This window comes from Trichomycterus rosablanca, chromosome 1 (genome assembly GCF_030014385.1).
Source record: "Trichomycterus rosablanca isolate fTriRos1 chromosome 1, fTriRos1.hap1, whole genome shotgun sequence".
In the NCBI taxonomy this organism is placed as follows: Eukaryota; Metazoa; Chordata; class Actinopteri; order Siluriformes; family Trichomycteridae; genus Trichomycterus; species Trichomycterus rosablanca.
The window spans coordinates 68,017,872-68,045,394 of record NC_085988.1 but is presented as its reverse complement, the minus strand read 5'-3'; the positions used below and the strand labels follow the sequence as shown (position 1 = coordinate 68,045,394).

Sequence of the window (27,523 nt, the reverse complement as noted above, 5' to 3'; positions counted from 1 at the left end):
AAATTTGGCACATGCCAGGAAACAATAATATTATCAAAAAAAATTTTTTTTAAGAAAAAACCATTGTGATTGGTTCTATCTGATTATTAAAATAAATATGAATTAAGGCTTACCATACACATTAGTTAATTAAATAGCTTGGTTTGGTCTGGTGTTGTGGATAGGTGGCTCTGTCCCCAGTCAGTTGAATTTTACAGTGCCTCATAGATCTATTTTATTTTACTTTATTTGTTATTATTTTGTTTTTAATTGGGGAACCTCTGCCTGCCTCACAGTGACCTTTCTAGCCAGGGATGGCAGCAGGCTAGTGCACACATCTTCAGGCACTTGTGAAGTACTTGGCCAAATCTTTACACCAGCCAGTAGGGGATTTGAACAGATTCTCAGCATGTACCAAATATGACATAATTTCTTAATATACTACTACTACTTTTGTTACAGCCTCCTCTTCCTCTACAAAGATGGATAAAAGCTTTTAATGGTAAAGGATTTGCACTATAATGTGCTTGTTCATGTGTGTTGTATTTTAGAGACAAGAGCGTGAAGATGCCACTCTTGCAGTTCTTGGAGCACTACAAGGCTTTAGAAAAAGTCAGGAATCTCAGAATCCCGATACCAACTTTGATCTTCAACTCCAGGTGAAAAAGATTTTAAACTCTTTAAATTATTAACATATTCACTAAGGTGTGACGGCGTCAGTTTTGTCCAGTTCCAAGAATTTTAGTTGTTTTATTCACTCATAAGTATGAAAGAAAAAAAAGCGTATTTAGCTATCATTTCGATTTTATATACAAGTACTAGTTTTTTTATTATTTTATTATTTTTAGTCTTCTTTCTCAGGAGCTTTTATCATTCATATTACATAACTCTGCCTGCATGGGTTGAGCAGATTGTGAGTATGTGTGTGTGTGTGAGTGAGTGAGTAAGAGAGAGAGGAGAAGAGAGATGGAGAGAAATGAAGCAGATCAGTATGCACAGTATTCCTGCTAGTTAACAATGCCCACTCAGCTCATAGTCAAACTCCCACAGGGAAAGGTGTAGTGTGGAGAGACAGGGCATAGAAACTATACATATTAAGCTAGGACCTGGGTCTCTATTTATTGCATGTTTGATGAAATGGATGTGACCATGATGCCAGTCTTAAAACGGTCAGTATTTCTTTTATATGCCTTTATATCCTTGTGTTTATGTCCTTGCTGTTTGCTTGGCTCTGTGCTGTATGTGATGTGTGGTCATGGAGTGGTGGGAGTCCTCTTTTAAGACGTTACAATATACAAGCAGATCTCTTTCTGTGTGTGTGTGTGTGTGTGTGTGTGTGTGTGTGTGTGTGTGTGTGTGTGTGTGTGTGTGTGTGTGTGTGTGTGTGTGTGTGTGTGTGTGTGTGTGTGTGTGTGTGTGTGAGTGTGAATCATGGTGCAACTGGTAGAGTGGGTGCTGCACAGCTAGCTATAGTGCCCTAGGGAGCATCTTTACCAATGGTCACAGTCTGTGAGGAGTTTGCCATATTCTCTTTGCATTTCTGTTATGGTAACCAACAACATAAAGCATTCTGTTAAAATATAGAAAACATCACTTATTTTTATAATAAGTTCAGCTTCCTGTTCGTCGTTAGTTCTGTTTTATCAAAAAAGCTTAAACATGTGTGGAACTAGTTCAGCATTCAGAACCTAGATTTTAAGCAAAGCCTGCAGTAAACATTTCATTACAAGCACAAACTAAACATGCTTATAAAAAAGCTAATAGAGAATCAGTCGCTGTATTAAAACTTTACAAAGCTTAGATAATGGAAGAAGAGTTCTGCTTTTATACTGGGGTATGACGAAATATAAACTGGGATATTGTTCATGATAAATCATTTAAATGCATGAATCACTTTTTCTCTTTGGGTTTGAATTTGGAATGAGCCCATAAACAAAAATGGCACACTTGAGTGTGGGTGATGGCACATTACAAATCAGCAACTTTACCCAGTGGAGGTATGTAGCTGCACCCTTAATTGAAATCAACTAATAGCTGCTGGAAATGACAATTATGAGGAACTAACTAACAAAAACTATAATGAGAAAAGCAGAATATATATATATATATAATATATTAATACATTAAAATATAACATACATTCAAATAAGAACATGACATCTTTTTAGTAAATTTAGCTGATTCCAATAGTTCCATTACCTCCTAATTGTAAAGCTTTCAGACATAACATGTACAAAAAGCTTACTGATGAATAAATAAATATTTATTTATTTATATGTCTACTAAAGTATACCTCTTTTGGAAAGCAAAAAGTCTCCAAATTCTGAAGTGGTTTTGATTGAAATAATGAAGGTCGTCAGAATCTGCTTTGCAGTCTGCACTCCAAAACTTGAGAAGTTTAGTGATTTTTAATTCTGCTGATTGATGAGGCCATGGATTGTGTTAGCAGAATCTTAGCAGAATTTGTGAGGTTTTATGCTGACACAAAATAAAGCAGAATATTTTAAAATGGTAAATCTGCTATACATTTTGAAACTAATGTACAGTTTTCGTTGTGACTGGGTCATAGAGGCACTCATTTGATTCTGTTTGTTTTGTGGCTGTGCTATTGAGGCATTTATCAACTATACTGTGAAGTGTGATTCGTTCTTGTCTGAGCTTTCACTTCCTCTTTTCTAATGCCATTTGACATCTGTAATTCTGCCACCTACTAATCAGCCTCTTTGCTGCTCTGTTGATTGCTTCATGTTTTGCTATATTACATCAAAGAGACTGTCGAAGCTTGTTTTTTTTATTACTGATACATTCGTAATGTAACTCAGAAGTGCAGCATTATGTATTTTAAAACCAAGCTTCTGTTTTATCCAGGTGGTTTTTGTACCAACATATTTTATGGCATTGCACATAGTTTTTAATCCCAGAAATTGCTTACCTAATATCTATCATTATGTACTGAATTTGTCTGACTCAGCCAATGTTCCATCAAGTGAAGTACATGCAGGGAGGTTTTTTTGTTGTGTTGAATTTATAACAGCTATTACCATCAGTGCAGGCTGTTTAGCCTACGCACATGAAGTGCCGTCAAGCCTTCAGTTTCTTTTCATTTGCTTAGTGATGAATTAAAGCTGCAGTGATGGCTATTTTAACAAGACTTTGTTAAGCGTGTTTTGATGATCACTTTGAATCACAGGGCTTGCAGGTACAGCTGGAGCAGCAGCGTGGTGAGTGGACAAATGGTCTCGAGCAGCTGAAGCAGTACACAGATTCTTTGGAGAAGGAGCTACTCAAGATGGCCAGCAACATGCGACGCTCCCGCACTGAGATCTTGCACCTGTCGGTCAGGTGAGTGGTTGAAGTTTAGATGAGGTAGAGATGAGGAATCTTCTACTAAACCATGGATGTATTCATTGTTTGGGGAATGTATGATTTACAGGGTATCCATTGCTCAAATATATGTAGGTGGGGAAAATGGGTCTATAAGCCAAACACCCAAAACACACTTCACGCAACTTTGTGTAGTGAAAATGCTGACTGGCTGATGACACCAGAAGGATTAATGACATAATGATGTGATAAAAATGTTTATACAAAAAATGAATAAAAAATGTTTTTTTGCCCATTTTATGTAACTGATTTTGTATGACATGATTGTGACAGATTATTGTTACTGCTTTGTTTTGTGTTCCATTATCATGAACTGTTTAGAAGAATGAATGCGACCGGTAGTTTATCCATGGGTCAAAATTAGCAGTAGAATGAATCATGCTCAGAAGCTACGTGACTTTCAGCTTGAGTCTGTCATAAAATTAATCAAATCTCTCCCCTGCTAGATCAGTGTCATTATGAAGTCTAAATGATTAGAAGCAACAGCAGCTCAGCTGCATCATGTTAAGCAACACAAACTACTAATCTACTGGGATGCACAGGTACATTGTGGCCAGTTTGACAAACTAGTTGTGAACTACTGGTATAGTCCATGACAATTTTCTGTCTTTGGTAGCAACACTTATTACCAAGCTGGGTGGCAGTGGTTCAGTGGGTAGCACTGACGCCTCACAGCCAGAATCTCCTGGGTTTGATTCTCAGGTGAAGCGGACCGGGTCCTTTCTTTGTGGAGTTTGCATGTTCTCCCTGGGTCCGTGTGGGTTTTCTCCAGGAGCTCCGGTTTCCTCCCACAGTCCAAAGACACGCAAGTGAGGTGAATTGGAGATACAAAATTGTCCACGACTGTGTTTGACATTAAACTTGTGAACTGATGAATCTTGTGTAACAAGTAACTATTGTTTCTGTCATGACGTTACAATCCAAATAAATAAAATAAATGTTACCAAGCTTTTGGAAGCACTACAGTTCGCTAGAACTGTTTGTTGGGAGCTATATGGAATAGGTTTCCATAGCTGAGCAGCTGCAAACAAGCCTAAAAGATCTGAAGAAAACTCTGTAGTTATGTTTGCAGCTGTATAGATTGGTTGGAAAATAATGGTCTTGGTGTGTGTTTTTAATTATTTGAAATTGACAAACAGTAGCATTCTAGAACACAGCAAGGCATTTAAAGAAATAGTTTACCTAGTTTAGTGTGTGGAGAACTTTACTAACTGCTCAGAATCCTAATCTCAACCTTATTCAACACTGTCCACTCACTGTACACCTGCCTAATCTTAAAATTGTATTCTAGCTTTCCACACCCAGCCAGTTTTGGTTCATTCAGAGTGCACCATTGCCAGTCTGACATATGGCAGGTTTCCACGTTTACAGTTCAAGGATAGGGAGATCAAATAAAAGGCAGAAGGAGACTGGTACTGGGGTAGATGGGAGGTCTTCAGCTGCTTTAAGAAACTGTTTGTTTTAGAGGGTTCATTATCAGAATTTATGAAGCATGAAGCACATGGGTCTACTACATGGGTACAGTATGTGCTGCTGTTGTCCAAGTTGTGGTCTAGATTATACAATAGTCATGAACTGTGCTATGAAAAGACAATGTATGAGACATACTGTGTACAGATGCACAAGTTTTTAATCATGGACGATGTACTTGTGTATGTTTGTAGAGTTCAGGAACAGGAAATTCAAAAACAGCAGCTGTGTGATGAACTGGAACAATTAAAGACTCGACAGAACTGTAGAGAAGCCAGTTGCCAGACAGAGGACGACCTGCAACAGGTATTTGATTCATTTATATAGAGTTCTGATGTATAAGAAATACCTGGTTTCTGTTCCTTTCAAACAATAGAATTATAAGCTATTGTCAAACTTTTTTTAATTGTACATTTAAATAACTTAAGTTATTAAAGATCTTATAAGTCAATATTTAACAGACCAGATAAAGTTATTTCCTATGAAATTTGGGATGTGGCACTTGTGTGGCACAGCGGTCAATTCGGGTTTGAATCTCGCAAGTATGATTGCTTGTGTCTGGGAGAAAAGGTGATTAAAGCCCTCTGATGGGTTGGCACCTTGTCTAGGTCAACCCTGGGTCGGTTGCGGACCGAAAAAAATGGGTCACAGAGAAAAATAATAATTAAATAATCTTGTACGCCCGCTTGTGGAGGCTCTGACTTCTTCTCCTTATGTTATCTTTTAAATCACAGTTAGACCAGATTGATTATTGAAAGAATTATTATTGAAGGAATAAGACATAATACATCATATGCAAAAGTTATTGGACGTATACTATTTTAATGTCTCAATGTAAAATTTGTAAAATAAACAAAGATTTGCAATAAAATGTACAGTTTTTTTTTTTTCATAGATGTAATTGATCTTAACTTATTTTATTTTCAAAGCATGGAAATTAACAGCAGCATCTAAACTTTTGTATAATACTGTACTGGTTTAAACTCTTATTTTACATGATGATTATATTGTAGTGTTTGTGTGATATTATTATTGTTATTATTATTGCTAAAACTAATTAAGATTAGATGCATTTAAGACCCAGTGTTACCCTGTATAATAAAAAAGAAAATTCATGATAAAACAGTCTTGTTAACCAAAGGGGCGGCTCGGTGGGTAGCACTGTCGCCTCACAGCAAGAAGGTCCTGGGTTTGATTCCCAGGTGGAGCGGTCCAGGTCCTTTCTGTGGAGATTGAAACACAACTTTTGATAATTTCTAGCCAAACCCCTTTGGTATTTATTACTGGGGTTTAAAAAGTTTGAACCTTAATATACGTAGATGTCAGCCCCAAATTATATGATATCTGAAATTTCTTTGTAAAACCCTTTTAGTGGATGGAAGAAAATCTTGCTTTCACATACTTTGGCAATTTCTCTGTTTTTTATCTACCAGATCAGTCTGGTTTCATATTCACTAGGTGTAAATGTAATTAGCTTTTTCATTATGTGTATAGGGTTCTTACGTTTTCTTGCAATGTCCTTTAAAAAATTTGTTATTTGTGTGCTCAGGCTATAGATAATCAAGAAGATTCTTCACCAGAGTGGGACAAGCTATATCCATTGCTCGACTCTCCTGTTGAAGAGAAGCTACCTTTTATTGGAGAGGATAAGACGGGTCAGAATGAGCCTACTGCTGAAGATGAGCAGTTACAGACTGATCTGACCGAGCCCAAGACTTCAGAGGAGGTGCATAGTGAGGAAGTTGAAGAAAGTGCATTAGTCGAAGACAGAAAAGCACCACATGATTCTGTGGGTGACACTGAAGAGCCTGGAGGTCTATCAAAGAGCATTACAGAAACTGAAACCTGTGGTAAGATTGTCATCACAAATCACATGATAAGGTCAATTTTATTTGTGAATTTCACTTTATGTATGTGGACACCTGACCCTAAGCTTGTTGTTAACTATTAATACTGGTCAATTAAAAGATCATACCCTCACTACCTCTGTAGCTGTAACAACCTCCTCTTATAAGGAAAGTTTTTCCACAAGACATTTGATTGTGTATACTGATGTTGGATACTGATGTTGGATACTGATGTTGGATGAAGACCTAGCTTGCAATCAACCTTCCAATTTGATCCAGAGTTGTTCAGTTGAGTTAAGGTCACAGTTATGCCAAAACAGGTTCACTGCAAAGTTAAAAGCATATCATAATACTTTTGTATCAGGTAGGTGTACTTAAGTGCTTGTTTAGTGTATGTAGGCAATGTTATTATTTGTCAAGCCAAATCTGATTCCTGACAACCAGAACATCCTGTGTTCTGTTTGGGTCTTCAGGCTTATTTATGGCTTGTTAATTGTTTCTCTCATTGTATTCTTTCATCTTGTTGATGGCTGTCCTCTTGCTCTTTTACCTTCATCTCTTCCAAGCATAATTGTCTTTTATTAAAGATGTCCAAAATTAAGGTTACATGGGACCCAGCCACACAGTTACATAACATATCTTCTAAGTGTGGTGTTCAGTAGTTCAGCATTGTAAGCCATCTGCCAGTGGTACTTTTTGCTAGGTTTCCACAGTAACCGTGTTAGATGTCTGAGCCACAGTTTCCTTATCCAGTGTAGCTTTCTTTTTATGTAAACATGCAGTGTGTACATACATTCAAACTAAAATAATCTTTTCATTAATGAAAAGCTTTCTGTTTCAGCTTTCTGGTTGCTTTTTATGGTAATCTAAACATGTTTTACTCACCTGACATCACCAAGGAAACAAAATTTAAGACAGAATAGTAAATTATTTTTACCTGTATTTTCACATTTATTAAAAACACAAACTGTCTGTTAATGTAACTGATTGAATTAAGTGTGTTATTACCCTGCTGTTGCTATCTCTGTTTAATAAGCTGTGTTACTTCAGCTTTAGGAAGTTTTGTGGCTGTTCTCTACATGACAAACTTACTTGTTTTGCTACATTCACAGGTTTATCACATGTCACATATGTATCCACCAGATTTAAATTCTTGATTATTTGTATTCTGTAGTTATAAATTGTGAGTTATTCTGAAGGTGTGTTTTATAAAGCCAGTTGTTTATTGTGTAAATAATCCTTTGATCCATTTTTTTGCCTATTTCAGAAACTCTGGCTGCCGATAAAATTGGAGTCCAGGATCATGGTGGAACTCAAGAGGTATGTAATTGTGTTTCACCAGACCTATTTGATAAAAAGCTGTAAAAGTGGATTAATTATGTGATTATGTCTATATCAGACATTGGGAAGTGTATACAGTTTTTTTCAAAATAATAGCAGTGTGTTTAAAAAAGTGAATAAAGCTCAGAATTTTTATAATAGCTTTTATTTTCATACAGACAAATGCATTGACAACACTGTACATTCTTTTCCAAATCAAAACATGAATTAAAATTGATCAAATGTGTTATTACTTTACAGAAAGTAAAGAAAAGGGAATATTAGGCTGTTCAAAAAAATAGCAGTGTCTGCATTTTTCTTTACAAACTCAAACATTTACTGTTTAAACTGAGAAATTCTTTAATATTTAGCTTTCCTGTAAACCACTAAACTAATAATCAGTTGTATAACCACTGTTTCTGAGAATTGCTTTACATCTGTTTCATGGAGTCAACCAACTTCTGGCACCTGTAAACAGGTATTCCAGCCCAGGACGATTGGACACATTCCACAATTCCTCTGCATTTCTTGGTTTTGCCTCAGACACAGCATTTTTGTTGTCACCTTACAAGTTTTCTATTGGTTTAAGGTCCGGAGATTGGGCTGGCCAGTCCATAACATTAATCTTGTTGGTCTGAAACCAAGATGTTGCACGCTTACTGGTGTGTTTGGGGTCATTGTCTTGTTGAAACATCCATTTCAAGGGCATTTCCTCTTTGGCATGAGGCAACGTGACCTTCAAGTATTTGGATGTATTCAAACTGATCCATGATCCCTGGTATGCGATAAATAGGCCTGACACCATAGTATGAGAAACATCCCCATATCATGATGCTTGCGCCACCATGCTTCACTGTCTTCACAGTGTACTGTGGCTTGAATTCAGTGTTCGGGGGTCGTCTGACAAACTGTCTGCGGCCACTAGACCCAAAAAGAACAATCTTGCTTTCATCAGTCCACAAAATGTTGCGCCATTTCTCTTTAGGCCAGTGAATGTGTTCTTTGGCAAATTGTAACCTCTTCAGCACATGTCGTTTTTGCAACAGTGGGACTTTGCGGGGGCTTCTTGCCGATAGCTTGGCTTCACACAGGCGTCTTCTAACTTTCACAGTACTCTTAGGTAGCTTTAGACCTTCTTTGATCTCCCTGGAGCTGATCATTGGCTGAGTCTTTGCCATTTTGGTTATTCTTCAATCCAACCGAATGGTAGTTTTCCATTTTCTTCCACGTCTTTCTGGTTTTGGTTGCCATTTTAAAGCATTTGAAATCATTTTAGCTGAGCAGCCTATAATTTTCTGCACTTTTTTTATGTTTTTCCCTCTCCAATCGACTTTTTAATCAAAGTACGCTGTTCTTCTGAACAATGTCTGGAATGACCCATTTCACTCTGTTTTTTAGAGAGAAATGCACCATAACCAGCATGTACAACATCTGCTGCTTTTATACTTTAATAAGGGCCACCTGTTTGACACCCATTTTTTCACAGAATGAATGACCTCACTAATTGAACTTTACACTGCTATTATTTTGAACACGCCCCTTTTAGTTACTTATTCAATTACACAGAATCAGCAGCATGCATGTCATGATGGTTGGGTCTGTTGGTTTTTTATTACTCTACTATACCTACTAGTAAGTTTTTTGCCATGTATAAAGATAATTTCTACCAAAAACAGTGATTGATCTGGTTAGTGATGTTGGACTGCTATTATTTTGAACACAACTGTACCTGTAGAGCCTAGACTACAGTTTACCAGTAAATCATGCACCTTCTAGCTTATGAATATTCTGCTTGCTACAGACACAGTACAGTATTAAAATTTTTTTTTTTAACTATTGATGAAAAAGCCATAAAAAGGAACTTTCTACAATATCACAATCTGATGTACAAATGGCAATTCCTTTTTAAACCTTTAAAATGAAAATACCAACATTACCAACCTGATAGTTTAGCAGATTAAGTCCTGGTCTGAAAAAAAAAATCCTCAATATTAAAAGTTCAAAGTAGAGACACTGGGAAGAAGTGCTTGTAAAATACTATGTAGAAACACAGCATACACTGCTGGGACAGGTCTTTGTTATTAAAAAATCAGTTACTTTGGTAACATTTATTTTCCTATCTCTGCTGGTAAAACTAAACTATTAAACAAGTTTTAATAGTTGAGAAATTTGATTGCAGTTGGTAGCCCAGTAATGAGTCGTAATGCTGAATCATTTGTAAATGAATTGACAGTGAATGGTGTTGGGCCATTATGTAGAGAGAAGCTTTAAACTAAAAATGTTATACAAGTATTCTTGAATTCCACTGTCTCTACTGTCAATGCAAATGATCTTACACTGGATGTACTGGGTCTTGTGTTTAATGCTCAGCATGGTACATGTTTTGAGTGTGAAAGGGGCTCTATTTCAGTTGCTGTAGAAAATGTTATGTATAGAGATGGGACGATCGATCGGCTATGAATCGGTATCGGCCGACTTTTAATCAAAATATGCTATCGGCGATCGGCCGATATTTCCTAAAAGTAGCCGATCCGATCGTGTGATATATAAAGATCATGTTAAGTTAACAGCTCAGTGGATTGATCCAGACGCCAACCATCACATCACCATTCATCAACCATCGTTCAAAAACCACAGTGAAAGCTCTTCATGACCTAAAATAACATCATTAACTTTGTGCATCATACATACGATGTAATTTTGCTGATTGTAATATTTACTTTAAAAAGATAATTCAACCCGGTCACATCTGAGTCGATTCTATCAGCACGTTATATACACTCCTGGTTCACTTTGGTAAATCGTAAGCGGTTCTTACTTGTGATTTAGATGAGAACAGAAAATGTTACAGAGCCAATCAGAGGCAAAAGTTTATTCATTACCAATGAATGGTAATGGCGCTGCTCCGGTTTATCTTCACTGTGAGGCTCTTTTTAAGTTTATTTATTTTATTTACTGCTAAACCCCCCCAACCCCCCCGATCGCGATCGGCTATCGGCCATCGGCCGATGTCCCTGAAAGGAGATCGCAGATCGGAATCGGTGCCAAAAACCCCGATCGGCACATCTCTAGTTATGTATGCAATTTATTTCTTATATTAAACAGAATGGACTGAAATGCATACAGGTCAGTGACCCCTGCATAAAGATATAGAACTGGTCTGACAATGCACTGTAATTTACATAAAGTTCTGGGAACAAGTTGCTTGGGGCATTATTCAAAAATGATTTGATGATAACTCTACCTCATGCTCTCGGTACCTCTTTCTTTCCTGGTAAGTTTGAATGCTCCTGATTGTGGGCAGAGGCGCCTCCCCTGCACAATGATTCATCATGGGCATTCATAAAGTATGTCAGGAAAACAAACCACCCCCATGGATGCCACAGCAAATGTTAAAATATCAGTTTATATTTTATAAATCATTTTGTCTAACATTTTTTTATGCATTTTGACCTCAAGGGAAGGCATGAGTGGCTTATGGGTCCATGTGCTCGACCATTTCTACACTAGGAGCGGATTCATTACCAGACACACCCCAACCTGGTTTTCCTTTTCCAACACAACCACCTAGACACAGAAAGTATCTGTTAATTACCTGATTTGTGGTTGTTTTGGGATTATATAATAGAGAAGCTAACAAGATGTGTATGTCAGGGATTCTCCAAACCCAGAGATGGCGTAAACTATTTGCCTGTGAAATTCCTGAGCATACATTCTATTCCTGTAACTATTCGAAAGTAGCCGAAGTGCTTTTAAATAAAGTGATTCATGTGTCAGTGAAGGTTGTTCACACTTATTTATTTCTTCTCTGACCCGTGCAGGAAGAAAGCAGACTCCCAGAATGCAATGGGCCTCATGACACCCACGAACATTCTGTCTGTTGCAATGCAGCTGAGGCTGCTTCTCCTTCACACTCCCACCCTCTGTGTACTGGTAAGAGCTTTTAAAATGCATGGACTTTAGTTAACAACTGCATTACCGTTTACATGGAAGGCTCAGCCCTATACATGGGCTGTTTTGTAAAAGAACTTAAGATGAATAAATAAATAAAGCAATACACTTTGAACCAGAACCCCATATTTGCGTTTTTTTCTGTAGATGTTTTATTTTCACTTGGAACATAAATAAATTTGACCTGAAATATTCCATAAAGTATAATAAACTTAATAGTAATACTGGATGGGGTTGGCATAAATTATTTCTGGTCTTGGTTTTGTTGTATTGAGGAGCTATCATGACCTGCCTTTTAGTAGCTTTTAAAACAGTTGGCTGACTGGATTTTTGCTTTCACTAGCATTTTTTAGCATGTGTTTCTGCTTTGGTAATTATTTAATGGGTGTAAGCAGGCATCCAGTTATCTTAGCAGTACAGACTATTCATTATAAAAGTTTTTGGACTGAATAGTGGAGGAGGGGAACTGCGCAGTAATGATTGTAAAAATCTACCTTTTATAATGCCAGATGTTATAATGTTAGAAAAGAAACCATATGAATCATTAAGATCATTTCTGAGATAACTGGGTAGGTAATGTTTTGTTTGCACCATACTGGGGGAGAACTCAACCCTGACAATCAACACCCCTACATAAACTATGAAGTGCATGAAAGTATGTAGATGCCCCTTCTAATTATTCACACCCATTTTTTTGGTTGTCACACCCACTGCATCTTATATATAAAATCAGCATATCAAATCAATTATATGCTTGGTTTGCAACAGTTTGGGGAATGCCCTTTTCTCTTCCAGCATGACTGTGCCCCTGTTCAAAAATTGAAGTCCATAAAGACACTCTTTATGAGTTTAGAGGGATGTCAGTGACCTGAACAGGGTCCTTTACCTTCTTGAACACCTTTGGGATTAATAAAAACATTAGTTGAAAATGTGCTTTAATGTTTAAACCATTCTTTTAAATGATAATACCCACCTTTAACTTGTAGATGAACCAGCACTGAACCATGTGGAAGCTTTACCCCAATCTACTGAGTCTACTCCTCCACAGACTTCCAATATAGAGTCTAATCCAATCGACAGGCCGGAACCATTCAAATCCATTTCTCTGCCTGAGAGGTAAGAACTGTGACCTTTTACCTATTTCAGTTTAAGGCACATTTTCATTCAAGTAATTTTTGTGTATCTACACGACATAGTGTGTAAGCCAGTGTGTAAGCCAGTGTGTCAGTGTTTTGTTCTAGATTTATTTGATATGGCTCAGTCACACCCTGATCCTCATTTGCTAGTCAAAGTACCATTTTTCCCTCTTCCTACTTGCATTTTCTGCCCTCACTGGGGCTCGTTGAGTGGTTAGTCACTAGTGGTTGAGACCTTGTTTTGCATGGTCGCCATGCACCTGTGTTCCTTTTTTATTCACTCACCATAGTGTGTTAGCCCAGCTGCATCCTGCATTAGAGTGAAGACACAAAGAAGCAGTGCTTTACAAAGAAGTGCTCTCTCATTTCATTTTTATTCTCTTTATTTTCATTTTGCCCCGCTTCAGCTCTCCTCAGCAGAGTGTGGACTTAGAAATACAACCAGAGGCAGAGACCGACCCGGCCAGCATGAGCAACTCGCAGGTCAGTTGGAGGAAGTCTTGTGAAGGGGTGGTGGTGGAGGGGACTTCTTTAATTTTCTGACACTTCTCCTTGTTCTACTTCCTCTTCTTGTTTCTTCTCTTATTTTTGTGCTCTGCTTTCATGCGTTTGTTAATTCCTTACACTTGCTATTTACTAAAGTAAACCAACATGTTGGTTGAGTTGGTTGAGTGGGTTGTGAGAGTTTTGATGACTAGCAGTAGTGAGTCTGCTGCTGTGAGCCTGACTGGTCTTTTTTGATTGGGTAAGCTGATCATTGTCTAGTTTAATAGATGTAGAATCTAGGAAAATTGGATTATTTTAGCTAGTGTCAGGTTTTAAATAGTGCTGTATGTGTCTTGTTAACAGTCAGAAGGCTTTTAAACACTGCATTTTATTTTATAGATCCAGCAGAATTAGGGCTGCACTATATAAGGTTTATTATTAGGGATCTAAATATCATATCACTGTCATAATATTATGTAACTGCACTTAAAATGACCATGTTCTGAATGTTTTAACAATTATAAGCTGTGTTTATTGCTGTTTAACCTGTCTTAATAAGATTTTTGCTTAAAGGTGTCTGTTTTCCATTCTAATACAATTTTAACAAAAATGCTCATCAATTACAACTGCTATCTATCTATCTATCTATCTATCTATCTATCTATCTATCTATCTATCTATCTATCTATCTATCTATCTATCTATCTATCTATCTATCTTTCTACTATTAGTACTAATGATACTTAATACTATCGATATAGAACTATCTAATATCAAAATAATAGATGGACAATGGTAGATTAGCAGTTAAGGTTCTGGACTAATAATCATACGGCTGCTAGTTCAAGAACTGCCATCACCGAGTTGCTGAGTAAGTTGGGCCCCTTAGCAAGGCCCCTATCCCTCAATTGCTTGAACTGTATTCAGTGATAATTCTAAGTCACTTTGGTTAAAAGCGTCTGCTAAATGCCGCAAATGTAAAAGTTGATATAGTTACATTGCAATGAATAGTGGCCCATTGTGAGTGTTGGGGCTGCTAATTGACCCTGCTATACAGTAAATTTTTATGTTGTCCCTTGATTTCCTTTTTTTAATTCATAACTTCCTACCTCTAGAACTCAAGAAAAGAAAATAAGACAGTCAACAAGGCTAAGCATATTTTGGCAGTTGCTTTTAACATCTTAATTTCAAGTTGATGTCTATTCTTGATCATGTGTTACCAGCTGTGTTGAACTTTAGGGCCAATACGAATAAACAAATTATTATTATAATAACATAAACTGAAATGTTATATGAAATGATAAAAGACCTGAAATTATTTTATGGGTTGGGGTTGGAGAATTTATTCACTGTAAGCTATGTCAAAGACATTTTCTTGCTCTAGAAGCCTTTTAACCACCTTCCTTTGCATCCATGTAATGTGCATCACAGTGTAGTTCTAGCCTGAATCACAGCTAATAAGCATTATATAAGACCTAAGCACTTGAAGTCTTGGGCACTGTGTTGTCATTACATGAATGCATGTTAGCTCTCAAGCAATGAGACTTGAGTGAAACCACATGCCAGACTTCACATATGTGTTACCAACTGTCACCAGGCCATTTATCTTGTGTTGCTTCCCTCTTGCAGAAACTGACTCAGGACCAGACTTCTGATGCCCCGACAGCTTCGGAACGGTAAGATGCCTCAGTCTTCTTTTTTAATATTTAATGAAGTACTCCTGGTGGGCATCCTTACGTCCCCTAGTTACAGATGGTAGAGTTAATAAATGTGATGAATTGGAACCCAGGCATTCACATGATTATCAGAACTAACGTGTGCAATTGTAATTTTTTTGCCACATAGAAGCGGTCTAATGCCTGTAGCTGAAGAAGAGGAACCAGTGCCAGAGGCTGTGGGTGGCACAGCAGGTAAGACGAAATAACATTTTGGCAGTGAGCCAGGAGTCTTAACAGCTGAACTGATGCTTCACTTGCTCTTTGTATCTTCTTTTTCATTCTTTGTGGCCCCTTAGCCCTGGCTAAGAGTGGAGGGGCAGCGGCCACTCCTAATGCTGCCAAAACTGCTGGTTCCAGTCAGTCCTCCAGCCAGGCAACAGCAAATGTGAATCCTGTCCTGTCTATTCGGAGCACATTCAAAAAGGATTTGGTAAGAAATTTGTGTTCTATTAGTGTGACCTAGTAATCATAAATCTACTGAACAGATTATACGTGTGTTGTGTAGCTGCCAATAAACAATATTTGATGCAAGCGAGATTAATGATGTAGAAATGACACTCAAAACAAATGGCTTTGTTCTATTCATTTTGGAAATAAACTGCATGGCTAAAAGTATGTGAACAGTTATAGAGTGGATTCAAGAAATATTTAGACTTCACTTTTTGTGTTGTGAATTTGATTTTGAATTAATATAATGGCCATTTTTGTCCATAAATCTACTCTTAATTACCCATTTTTTAAATTAATTTAATTCAGAACTTAATTGGAGTCTACCCGTAGCACTTTGAATTGATTGGAAGTGGTTTGGAAATGTACACACCTACAGGCAGAGCAGAAAACGAACAAACTGAATTGTTGGAAAGGTGTGTAAAGATGCAAGATTTATATGTGGTGTTCTTGAATTTATGCTCTTGTAATGGGTTTGTCATAATTAGAGGGGACCACTGTATAGACAGGAAATGTACATATGTATGTAGTGTGTGTAATAAAATTTATTTCTGATCAAGGTCTTGTGTTTCTTTCAGGAGACTCCTGACAGTATAGACATGCAGGATGACGGTAAGTAAAAATGGCAGTTATATTCATTAAAAATTTACTTTACAACAAATGGGCGATAATAGTTCTTAATACTTTTTGAATCCACTGTATGTATTTTATTTAGATTTTTTGGTCCGTTTTAATTTGTGGGACACTTTTTTTTGTTTTAGAAAATTCTGTTGTTGGTGAAGATGGGTAAGTCTGCAAAACATGGCAGGTTGTCATTTATTATTATGATGCTCAATTCTAGGAAACGTATTAAGTTATGGTTGCATTACAGTTAAATATATACACTGATTGAGCACTTTATTAGGTACACCTGTCTGGTGTGTACATTTATTTATTATTTCATAAGCTTTAATGTACTGTAGTTATGACTTGGTGTGTGTGTTCTATGTGTATAAGTGTGTGTTGGGATTTTTAAATGCTGAAAGAAGAATAGTGCTTCAACCAAAAATATAAAGCCATCAGCAGCATGTGAAAAATTGTCCACTGAAAAGACTAAAGGAAGATTAACACACATTGTGCATAAAAGAGAAAATAGTTCTAGTCTCTAACTGTTCATCTTTAATGAGTGCTAACAGAGTATGGGTGTGTGTTCCTAATAAAGAGTCCAGTACTTTAAACAGCATTTAAAAATCCCGACAATTTAAATGATATATGAGGTACAAGTTCTTCTGTATAGTAGGTGTAGCTTATGAAATAATTAATAAATGTACATAGCATATTGGTGTACTTTATAAATTGTTTAGGTAAGTAATACTATTATGTAATGACAGCACTGTGAAAACAACAATGCTTGTCATATTCAAATGCAACCAATGACAGCTTTTATGTTAAGTTATATAGCTTGCTTATCTTTGGAACTAAATTAAAAAAGACATAATAAAAGAAATGTAATTTAAAGCATTTAGTAATAATATTTTGTCATTACGTGTATTTATAATGGTTCAATAGTGTATATAATGTTGGGTCTATCTTCTCTCTTCATATCTTTAGCCTGACTCAAAGTGAAAAGCAAATTGAGGTGAGTATTTCACATTGGAGTATTTTATCTGTCTGTCTGTGTGTCTTTCCATCTATATAGTTAAACATCTGTTGTCTTTAACGGTGCATGTACTTGTTTGCATTTTGTACAAGGCGGAGTTCCATCAGCTCTCTCTGAGCCAGAGGTGTGATTTGTTCACACTTGAGAAAAGGCTTCGTCTAGAGGAGAGGTCACGAGATCTGGCGGAGGAGAATGTCCGTAAAGAGGTGTCCAGCTGCCAGGGCCTGCTTCAGGTAGGAGGGTCATTAATTATTTTTATGTATACAATTGGCTGTTGAGTTTGTTTGGTAAACTTCCACAAAGATGTCCAATTATGTTTTCCTTTTAATCATTTCAATTATTTACAGATAAATTGACTAATGGCCTTAGAAATTACTTTTTTCTGTGTTTTTGTGGGCAAAATAAAGTCATTTAACACAGTCATTTAAGATTAAAAAAAAAAAAATTTAATAGGTGAAATAACAAATTGGTCACCTATTTAAAAATAAAAAATGCAGTATCACAAGTGAGAGGCTCATACTCAGAACTTTTTTTCTGCACTGTTAATGCCCCCCCCCTGCACACCTTGTTATGTTTTCAAACAGCTAACATTTTGATTGACTTGTAACAATCATTCTAAATACACTTCAGCGAAAAAATAGTAAATATATAAACTTTTTTGATACATAATAAATCCTTTCCAAATGTAATGTGGCATATTTATATTAATTTTGGTTACTGTAGTTGTGCCAATAAAACACTTTATATGGTAGCTTACAGTTTTTTACAGTTTACAGTTAGCCAAAATTAAACAGCTTTTTCAAACTTTTTTCTGCATACAGTTGGGTCAAAAAGTATTTAGTCAGCCACTGATTGTGCAAGTTCTCCTACTTAGAAAGATGAGAGAGGTCTGTAATTTTCATCATGGGTACAAAATGAGAAAAAAAAATCCAGGAAATCACATTGTAGGATTTTTAAAGAATTTATTCGTAAATTATGGTGGAAAATAAGTATTTGGTCAATAACAAACAAGCAAGATTTCTGGCTCTCACAGACCTGTAACTTCTTCTTTAAGAAGCTCTTCTGTCCTCCACTCGTTACCTGTATTAATGGCACCTGTTTGACCTTGTTATCTGTATAAAAGACACCTGTCCACAGCCTCAAACAGTCAGACTCCAAACTCAACCATGGCCAAGACCAAAGAGCTGTCGAAGGACACCAGGAAGAAAATTGTAGACCTGCACCAGGCTGGGAAGAGTGAATCTACAATAGGCAAGCAGGTTGGTGTGAATAAATCAACTGTAGGAGCAATTGTAAGAAAATGGAAGACATACAAGACCATTGATAATCTCCCTTGGGGTCAAGATCTCATCCCGTGGGGTCAAAATGATCATGAGAACGGTGAGCAAAAATCCCAGAACTACACGGAGGGACCTGATGAATGACCTGCAGAGAGCTGGGACCAAGTAACAAAGGCTACCATCAGTAACACACTACGCCGAGAGGGACTTAAATCCTGCAGTGCCAGGCGTGTCCCCCTGCTTAAGCCATTACATGTCCAGGCCCGTCTGAAGTTTGTCAGAGAGCATATGGATGATCCAGAAGAGGATTGGGAGAATATCATGTGGTCTGATGAAACCAAAATGGAACTTTTTGGTAAAAACTCAACTTTGGAGGAAGAAGAAAAACCCAAGAACACCATACCTACTGTGAAGCATGGGGGTGGAAACATCATGCTTTGGGGCTGTTTTTCTGCAAAGGGGACAGGACGACTGATCCGTGTTAAGGGAAGAATGAACGGGGCCATGTATCATGAGATTTTAAGCCAAAACCTCCTTCCATCAGTGAGAGCATTGAAGATGGAACGTGGCTGGGTCTTCCAGCATGACAATGATCCCAAACACACCGCTCGGGCAACGAAGGAGTGGCTCCGTAAAAAGCATTTCAAGGTCCTGGAGTGGCCTAGCCAGTCTCCAGACCTCAACCCCATAGAAAATTTGTGCAGTCCATGTTGCCCAGCGACAGCCCCAAAATATCACTACTCTAGAGGAGATCTGCATGGAGGAATGGGCCAAAATACCAGCTACAGTGTGTGCAAACCTGGTGAAGACTTACAGAAAACGTTTGACCTCTGTCATTGCCAACAAAGGTTATGTTACAAAGTATTGAGTTGAACTTTTGTTATTGACCAAATACTTATTTTTCACCATAATTTACAAATAAATTCTTTAAAAATCCTACAATGTGATTTCCTGGATTTTTTTTTCTCATTTTGTCTCTCATAGTTGAAGTGTACCTATGATGAAAATTACAGACCTCTCTCATCTTTCTAAGTAGGAGAACCTGCACAATCAGTGGCTGACTAAATACTTTTTGGCCCCACTGTATATATGATATAACATATACTTGCTTTGTGCACAGGGGTACTCTACCAAATACTGCATGTGTATGTTTGGTTATTTATCAGGCTTTGATCCCTTTGTGTGGAGAGGACAACCAGGCATTGGAAATCATCCAGCGGCTTCAGAAGAACCTGGATATTCTTATACAGTCTGTAAGCAGAGTGTCCAGTCGCTCTGAAATGTTGGGTGCCATTCACCAGGTCTGTGTCAACAAGCTCACAAAACAACAGTTTTAAACAAACAACCTTTTTTGTTTTTAAACACCTAAGGATATCTAAAATACCTGCCAACCCTCACCACCACCCCACCTTACATGTCATTGTAGAGAACACACACAGTAATATCCCAGCATGCTTTCCCAGCATATAATACATGAACAAAACATGTAATATGTTTGAGAAAAAAACACACAACAGAATTACTTTTTAAGTGCTTTTGTTAAGAAGTTGTACACATAATAATTGATTTTGAAGTGACGTAGATGTTCAGCAGCAATGTGTAAATATGCTGTAGCATTCAGATAATGCTTGATTTGTGATCAAACAATTCCTATGCCATTACATCTTTTTTTTTTACTATGCCGTTGTCAACAGGATTACTTAGATTGCATTTGTATTCGATATTCTAACATTTTGAACATAAACTAAACATTAACTCTTGCCTTGTGTCTATATGAGATGTTATAATGCATTGTGCTACTTTCACCTTACTATGATTGAATAACAAGAGAAGGTGTACCTAATAAAAAGTGGTCAGTTACTTCATGCATATTTGGTAAATGAACTACTAACAAGAAAAGCTCTTGCATTATTTCATGGTTAAACTTACTAACAAGATAAGCTGTGCAAACACTGTGTGTGTGTGTTTCATGTTTGGGCGTTCTGTAGGAGGCTCGCATGGGGAAAGCGGTGGAGGTGATGATTCAGCATGTGGAGAACTTGAGGAGGACGTTCACTAAAGAGCACGCTGAGCTGTTGGAGCTCAGAGAGAGCGGCGCGCATAAAAATAACCCATTCGCCTCCAAAACAGAGAAGGGTAAACATGCAGCCATACCAAAGTGCTTACAGCCGTATGCAAAAGTTTGAACACCCCAGTCGAATTATGTTTCATTAATTTTCTATATGAGCGTTAAGTTTGTTCTTTGAGGATATATTGATTTTACCTGACCAGGGGTGTTGAATGTTGTAACAGTACACATGAGTGCACATTTACACTTAGCTTATTTTACATCATGTGGTGCTTTGATTTCTTTAAATGTGATGTATTCTTTGTTTAACAGCAGAGGATGTGAAAATCAAAAAGCCAATAGCCAACCAGTTTTACAAGGTGGGTGCATACAGAAAGATTAATTTAAGCTCTAAAGAGTAAATAATACTATGTAGTCATTTACATCCTTTTACATCAGTTTGCTTGCCTGTGCTTTAAAGAGTACATTTTTAAACCTAAGCTTTATCCACAGTAACTGTAGCATATAAGCAGATAGCACACAGCATATAAACAATCTCTTTCTTTTTGTATTTATGCATTTTTTCCCAATTTTCCTTTCAATCTAATCCATTGTAATTCACCTTTAGTGCTTCTGACCTCAACTCCTGACCAAGGAGGGTCGCAACTGTCAAATGCCGCCTCCGATACGTGCAGTACTGGCCGCATCTTTTCACATGCACGAGACGGGTTCAAATGGAAACAGTTTTGAGCACTAAGAGTCACGCACCGTTCTCCTTTATTTCCCATCTCATCGTGCAGGCACCATTGATTAGCCAGCAGAGCTGTAGTTGCAGCAGTTATTAGGAATCCCTATTCAGCCAATTGTGTGTCTGCATAAGCACCTGGCCGAACTCAAGAGCTAAAGATCCTAACACTGGAAGGCTGGCGTATTTTACCGCATCACCCAAGCCGCCCATAAACAATCACTTTTACAGGAAGCCCAAAATATCCAAAATGACCTGTTATTAAAGCTTAAGTCATTTGCCATCAAGAATATGTGATTTACAAGTTACTCCCACATCCCATCAGGCACTGACAGTAGTCAGATTCATCAGATATGGGTTCATTAGAATCATCATGAAACTTTTTTTACCTCCAGTTCTATTTTTATGTAATGTGGATGCATTTTCTTACTTGTTGCCATTAAAAGTAAAGACAGATGGCAAACTAAAGACAAAAACCAGCATTAAGTTTCCTAACACTGGTGGAGCACCAGTATAGCTCTAACACCCCTTTCCCACTGCAGCTGGCCAACACAAGCTGGACGGATTTATATGGTTTACTTACAAAAAATACTTGAGAGTTTTTCAAAAAGGTTTTTCCTTTACAACTGCCTTTAAACATCCAGTTATAAGAGACTTTTGAGAGCCTCTTCTTTGTACTGGTAAAACCTGCACCTGATTTTACAGAGGAAGCAAATTAAATTAAAAAACCTGATGATTTATGTTTACTAGTCCATTACACAGCAGTCGAACGCCGAGACTTAGCTGTACAAAGCAAAAACAAAAAAATGAACTATCTTAAATGAACTATTATCCAATAATAGAAATGCTCTGTGTACCAGAAGTCTTCTGCTGACCATCTGTATTTTGTATGTTCTGTCTATAGTTGGCATCTTCCCGTCGCATTAGCCAAGCTGCCATGGGCCGTGCTGAAGGCGGACAGACGCCTGCTGACATGGTGGGTAAATCGGTTGTCTTAAAGCTGAGATTATTTCTGTCTAGTACTGTTTTAGAGTGAACATGTGAAATGTATTTTAATCCACAGGCTAAGGATGGAACAGATGCAGACAAGCTTTCTTCTAAATCACCTAAGTAAGTGGGATTTTTCATTTATTTTGTAAAACAGAGCTTAAAACAAGAACTGGTGTAATATTTTTAATTTACAGCTACAGATCTACAGTGTGCAGTTGAATTACGAAGGGATTTTTATAGAAGACAACTTTACATAATGTAGCAAACAACAGGTTAAGCAACATAAACACGTTCTATACTATGAATAAAGTCTTTTTTTTTTAAAAAAAACACATGTAGATCTAAATATACTAGCAAGTATAAATATACTTACATCTAAATCTGGGGGGAAAAAGGGGACCTTTGGCCCTCACTTTAAAAAATAAGACTTTGGAGGGCTGATTCTGGATCAGACACTATCATCAAGGTAGGTTTGAGGCATTCAGGCCATGCTGTCACACCATTTAACACCCCGGCACTTTGAGACGGTGTGTGTGTGTAACGCTTCACAGGAACATGGTGGGGAACAGCGCTCAGCGGGCACCATTAAAGCGTTTCTTTAGTTCGGGAAGTTGGGCTGAGACTGATGTGCCTTCTTTTAGGTAAGAATTGCCATGCCGACCGTCTTCGCCTCCTGCCTCTCGCACTCATTTTGTCATCCATCAAAAGCCATTACAGAAACACTTCATCTGAAAATGCCAAGGCTGGTAAATAAAATATGCATGAATTACACTTTTTTTTGTTTTTTTTGTTTTTTTTGTTTATGCTTTTTCTCCTATTTAGTGCGTCCAATTGCCCGATTGCGTCATGCTTCCTCTCCACCAATGCTGATCCCTGCTCTGATTGAGGAGAACGAAGCTAACCCACGCCCCCTCCAACACGTGGGCAGCATGCCGTATGCGTCTTATCACTTACACTTTGACGAGTGGAGTGCAGCTCAGCGTTGTGTACGAAGAGACACACCATGAGAGCACTCTTTTCTCATCTCTGTGCAGGCGCCATCAATCAGCCAGCAGAGGTCGTAATTGCACCAGTCATGGGAGAGAGACCCCATCCGGCTTAGTCCCGCCCATATCTGAACAACAGGCCACCTGAGCGGCCCATGAATGACACTATAAGTTTGTAGTGTGACCCTACTACATTTAGCCACCTAATCATTTTTAGATGAAGTGTTTCTTGCTAGTACATGTTTAATAAAGCCAACATGGCTATTGGTCGGTAGTGATGGATTCAGTGTTGTAACCTGTGTGCAGGTATGGGTGTGATGCAGGTTCACACTCTGAGGCAAACCCACACGAGCAGCTGAAGAAGAGAAGGTCTAGTCTAACAGAGCTGGGAAACAAAATCACCTCGTTTGTTATGCCCGCCAAGACGTCAGTGTGTTTTTACGTGTTTTTACGTGTTTTTGCTATCACACTAAACGCTTACGCATAGCTTTTCTTACAGCAGCTCTCTTGCTTTCAAATCAGAAAGAAAACGTTCGAAATGCTAATCAATAATTCATTGTAATGCTCTAACATATCAGCTTCCTGTCTTAGTTAAATTACCAGCTGAGGACTGATTTTTTTCTGTTTAGTATCACCTCGAAGGAATTACTGTGGTTTTCATGTGTTGCAAACGATAGCAGTGATTTATAGTAGTAATGTGTAACATTTTGTGAACAATTTGAAATGTCAGATTTTTTGCATTAATTGCACATAGCATTGGTCTGATTTTTTTTACAAGTCAGAATAGGCAGACACTTTCTTCCTAAAGAAAGTACCACAGATTTGCACATTTCATTCCAGAAGTTAACAATGGTAAGCTCTTACTTGGTGCCTTGCTGTTTAGGCCCTCAGGGAGCAAACCAGCTTTAAAACATGATGATCTTTCCAAAATGTTTTTGTGATTATTGGTCATTAGATTTTGTAGCTTTTTGTATCTTTACCATTTATCTTTACTCCTGAAAGATTGCAGCTTGTTTTACTTAGAAAAACCCCCCCAAAAGAGCGGAGTTGGACCTTGTGTTCTTAATTTGTTATGCATTAACAGAGCACAGCCCACGCAAAAAATACATCTTACGATCCAAACACAACGTTTTGGAAGTCATTAGCCAAAAGCTTAACTTTCTTTTGAATAAATAATTGGTGTTCTAAATGAAGACAAAAATTATTTAATGTTCATAGTTCACTTATAATTTTATACGTTTATCAGTGCAAGCAGTTCCAAAGGTTTCATTGATTTGCAACTGTGTGTATAATTACTTTGGCTTTAACAATACAAAAATATTCAGATAAAATATGTTATCATGTTATCATGTTATAAAATGCAGTTGAGCTGTAAACCACTCAACGACTCGAGCTGCCTACAAACAGCAAGATTTTATAATTCATCACACATTTATTTATTATTCAGCAGCATTTCATGTGAGCACTTGAACTCCACAGTAGTGTTTTGTGATTCTGTTTGCTTTTTCTAAACGGCACCAATTTGGCAGCCCACAGCCAGGCTGTTTGCTGATGCATCTTTATTGTTTCCTGCATAATTCTAAGCATAGAGCGGCACTGTGGCTTTACACTGATCAGTCATTCACATGCAAACAAGGGGTCAAAGATTTGCAAAAAAGGGCACACTTAAGAACTTGTGGGGGTTTATTATCTTCAGACCTAAATATTATGAAAGAAATTGCTGTGCAGATGTGCAAAGTGGATAACCAAGAATTAATATCTGGGAACTTCAGTTACTCCATTACATTAAAACGTAACATGTAAAGTGGCATCCATATATCAACAACATGCAGAAATGCCACCGACTTCTCTGGGCTTCAGATGAACTGATTTAAAATAGAAACGTGTGCTGTGGTCTAATGAATCTACCTGTCAATTTGTTTGAAAAGAATTGATGCTTTGTTTCCCAGGCAAATCCATCTACTGTTATGATATAAGGAAGCCTTAGTCTCAGTGACAATTGGTAACTTGCACATCTGTAAATGAACCAACATTGCTGATGGGTACATTTGCATTTGGGAGCTACATGTGGTGTCATCTAGATGATGTAATTTTCTGGGATGTTCCTGCCAAGCCACATCCTGTGTGTTACAACAATGTGGTTTCGTAGACCAGAACGGTCCCCCATTAAAAATGTGTGCTGCCTTAAAAAAGCAGCACAAATCAACAGATAAAATAATTGTTTTGTTTGACATGGCCAAACCCATGTTACCCTTTTCATATTATCTAATAGTAGTAGTATTAATAATAGTTTTCTTTTACATAATTGTAGTTTTTATAATAGTATGTTTAAAACCCTGCAGAGGAGAGTTGTACCTTACACATACCCCCTCTGGCATATGTGCAGTAGCCAACTGCTTCTTTTCACCTGCATGAGGCAGGTTCATGCAGGGATCAGTATTGTGCACAGTCAGGCACTTATTTACATTTACATTACATTTTCGGCATTTAGCAGACGCTTTTATCCAAAGCGACTTACGTTACAGTATACAGTGTGAGCAATTGAGTGTTAAGGGCCTTGCTCAAGGGCCCAACAGCAGCAACCTGGCAGTGGTGGGGCTTGAACCGGCAACCTTCTGGTTACTAGTCCACTACCTTAACCACTAGGCTACTGCTTGCCCTAAAAATTCTCCCTTATTCCATCAGACATTGCAGTTGTGGGAGCAGTGAGGAATCCCTTTGGTTCTCCCACCCTTAGACATAGCCAATCATGTCTGTGTAGTTGCCCGGCCGGGTGTTGTTGGGTTAGCAGTTGCATTTTATTGCTGAATTAAGATGACTTTGAATAGATTAAAATGAGTTTTTTTAGGGACATGTCTGGTAATCAATCTACTTTGATCCACAACCCAGTTTCAACTGATCCACTGAAATCAGTGTTGAGTCACTTTCTTCTACAATCTCATGCTATCATGTTCCAAAAATAATTCATTTGCTTTTCTGTTGCAGACTGAGCTGACATGCACTGCTGTACCACTGCATTCCTCTTGACTGTTACTTTATATGTGCTGTGTGGTTTCCATGTCACTTTACTGACTTTTTCTTTTATCTCTCACTACAAACAGCAATCCGAGTCCTACGACAGAAAAGGCCGCACCTGTGACAGCAAAAACGCAGAACACAGAACCATCTGATGCCACGAACGCCAATCCTTGTTCCTGGTTGGCCATTTTAATTTTGCTGGTTGGCTTTCTTATGCTGTTGGGCAAGCTGCTGTTACAGCCGGCTGTGAACGCAGCCCCCGTGGGTACCGGCGACTCCTGGATGACGATCCAGCAGATTCTGTGGCCCTTTACGGGGCTCCGTCACAATGGCCGGCCTCCTGTTTGAATCAACAGCTTCATCCCATCGGCACTTCGGCTCTCTTTGATGGACTGGGTTGTAGCTTGCATCAGAAGACCTGGTTTTGAAAATAAAGCATCTGCAGAAACTGTACTGGTGCAGGACTGGTACCACTAAGTGCACCGTTAAATTATATCATGTGACCTTTTTTCCTTTCGGACATGATGATGGAGAGAGGACGGCATCAGAGGACGGCTTGTTAATCCCCCAACATCCCTATCCAGCACTCTGAAGGACGTTTTTTACTGAAGGATTACTAATTAATGAACCGCAGGTTTTTTTTTTGCTGTTTAGAAGTGAAATCTAAGTTATTATTTTAAAATTTTTATTACTTTAGAGTAAGAGGAACTGGCTGTGCTTTTAATAATCTTCTGTTTTTAGTTTTTCACATTAAGTTCTAGGTTTGATGTGCACTGTTAATAATTCATCATTCTGTATGTTCCAAAGATGAGGAAAAACAACCTATACACAATAAAGTAAGTGATCCAGTCACAATCACAACATGGTGAATTATGTTGGACTTGACTAATCATATAGGCAAAGTTGCCCATTATTATTATTGATTATTTTTACTTGGTTGCCTTGGCTACAAGAGTAGGGATACCAGATTACCAAATTCTACATAGCCATACAAAACGCTATAAACATCATCTGTAAATTTAAAATAGCACCCAATATGTCATAGTGTCACAAAAAAATCTGAGTAATAATAAAACACCA

The 27,523-nt window shown here is 37.8% G+C and overlaps 1 protein-coding gene across 1 annotated transcript in view; it reads left to right on the top strand.

Annotated features, from left to right (window-relative positions):
* The window catches only part of lrmp (lymphoid-restricted membrane protein), a 38,410-nt gene extending 10,891 nt beyond the window's left edge, over window positions 1-27,519 (top strand). The window contains exons 15-37 of the mRNA XM_062995524.1: window positions 531-638; window positions 3,170-3,321; window positions 5,028-5,139; window positions 6,383-6,683; window positions 7,948-8,000; window positions 11,822-11,933; window positions 12,938-13,067; window positions 13,495-13,570; window positions 15,203-15,249; window positions 15,419-15,483; window positions 15,588-15,721; window positions 16,317-16,350; window positions 16,500-16,524; window positions 17,329-17,356; window positions 17,470-17,610; window positions 19,824-19,958; window positions 20,646-20,793; window positions 21,038-21,084; window positions 22,354-22,425; window positions 22,513-22,559; window positions 22,991-23,080; window positions 23,732-23,851; window positions 26,527-27,519. Of these exons, the coding sequence (XP_062851594.1) occupies window positions 531-638; window positions 3,170-3,321; window positions 5,028-5,139; window positions 6,383-6,683; window positions 7,948-8,000; window positions 11,822-11,933; window positions 12,938-13,067; window positions 13,495-13,570; window positions 15,203-15,249; window positions 15,419-15,483; window positions 15,588-15,721; window positions 16,317-16,350; window positions 16,500-16,524; window positions 17,329-17,356; window positions 17,470-17,610; window positions 19,824-19,958; window positions 20,646-20,793; window positions 21,038-21,084; window positions 22,354-22,425; window positions 22,513-22,559; window positions 22,991-23,080; window positions 23,732-23,851; window positions 26,527-26,791 (2,442 nt within the window). The 3' untranslated portion in view covers window positions 26,792-27,519. The remainder of the gene's footprint in view (window positions 1-530; window positions 639-3,169; window positions 3,322-5,027; window positions 5,140-6,382; window positions 6,684-7,947; window positions 8,001-11,821; window positions 11,934-12,937; window positions 13,068-13,494; window positions 13,571-15,202; window positions 15,250-15,418; window positions 15,484-15,587; window positions 15,722-16,316; window positions 16,351-16,499; window positions 16,525-17,328; window positions 17,357-17,469; window positions 17,611-19,823; window positions 19,959-20,645; window positions 20,794-21,037; window positions 21,085-22,353; window positions 22,426-22,512; window positions 22,560-22,990; window positions 23,081-23,731; window positions 23,852-26,526) is intronic.
* Window positions 27,520-27,523: the final 4 nt, after the last annotated feature.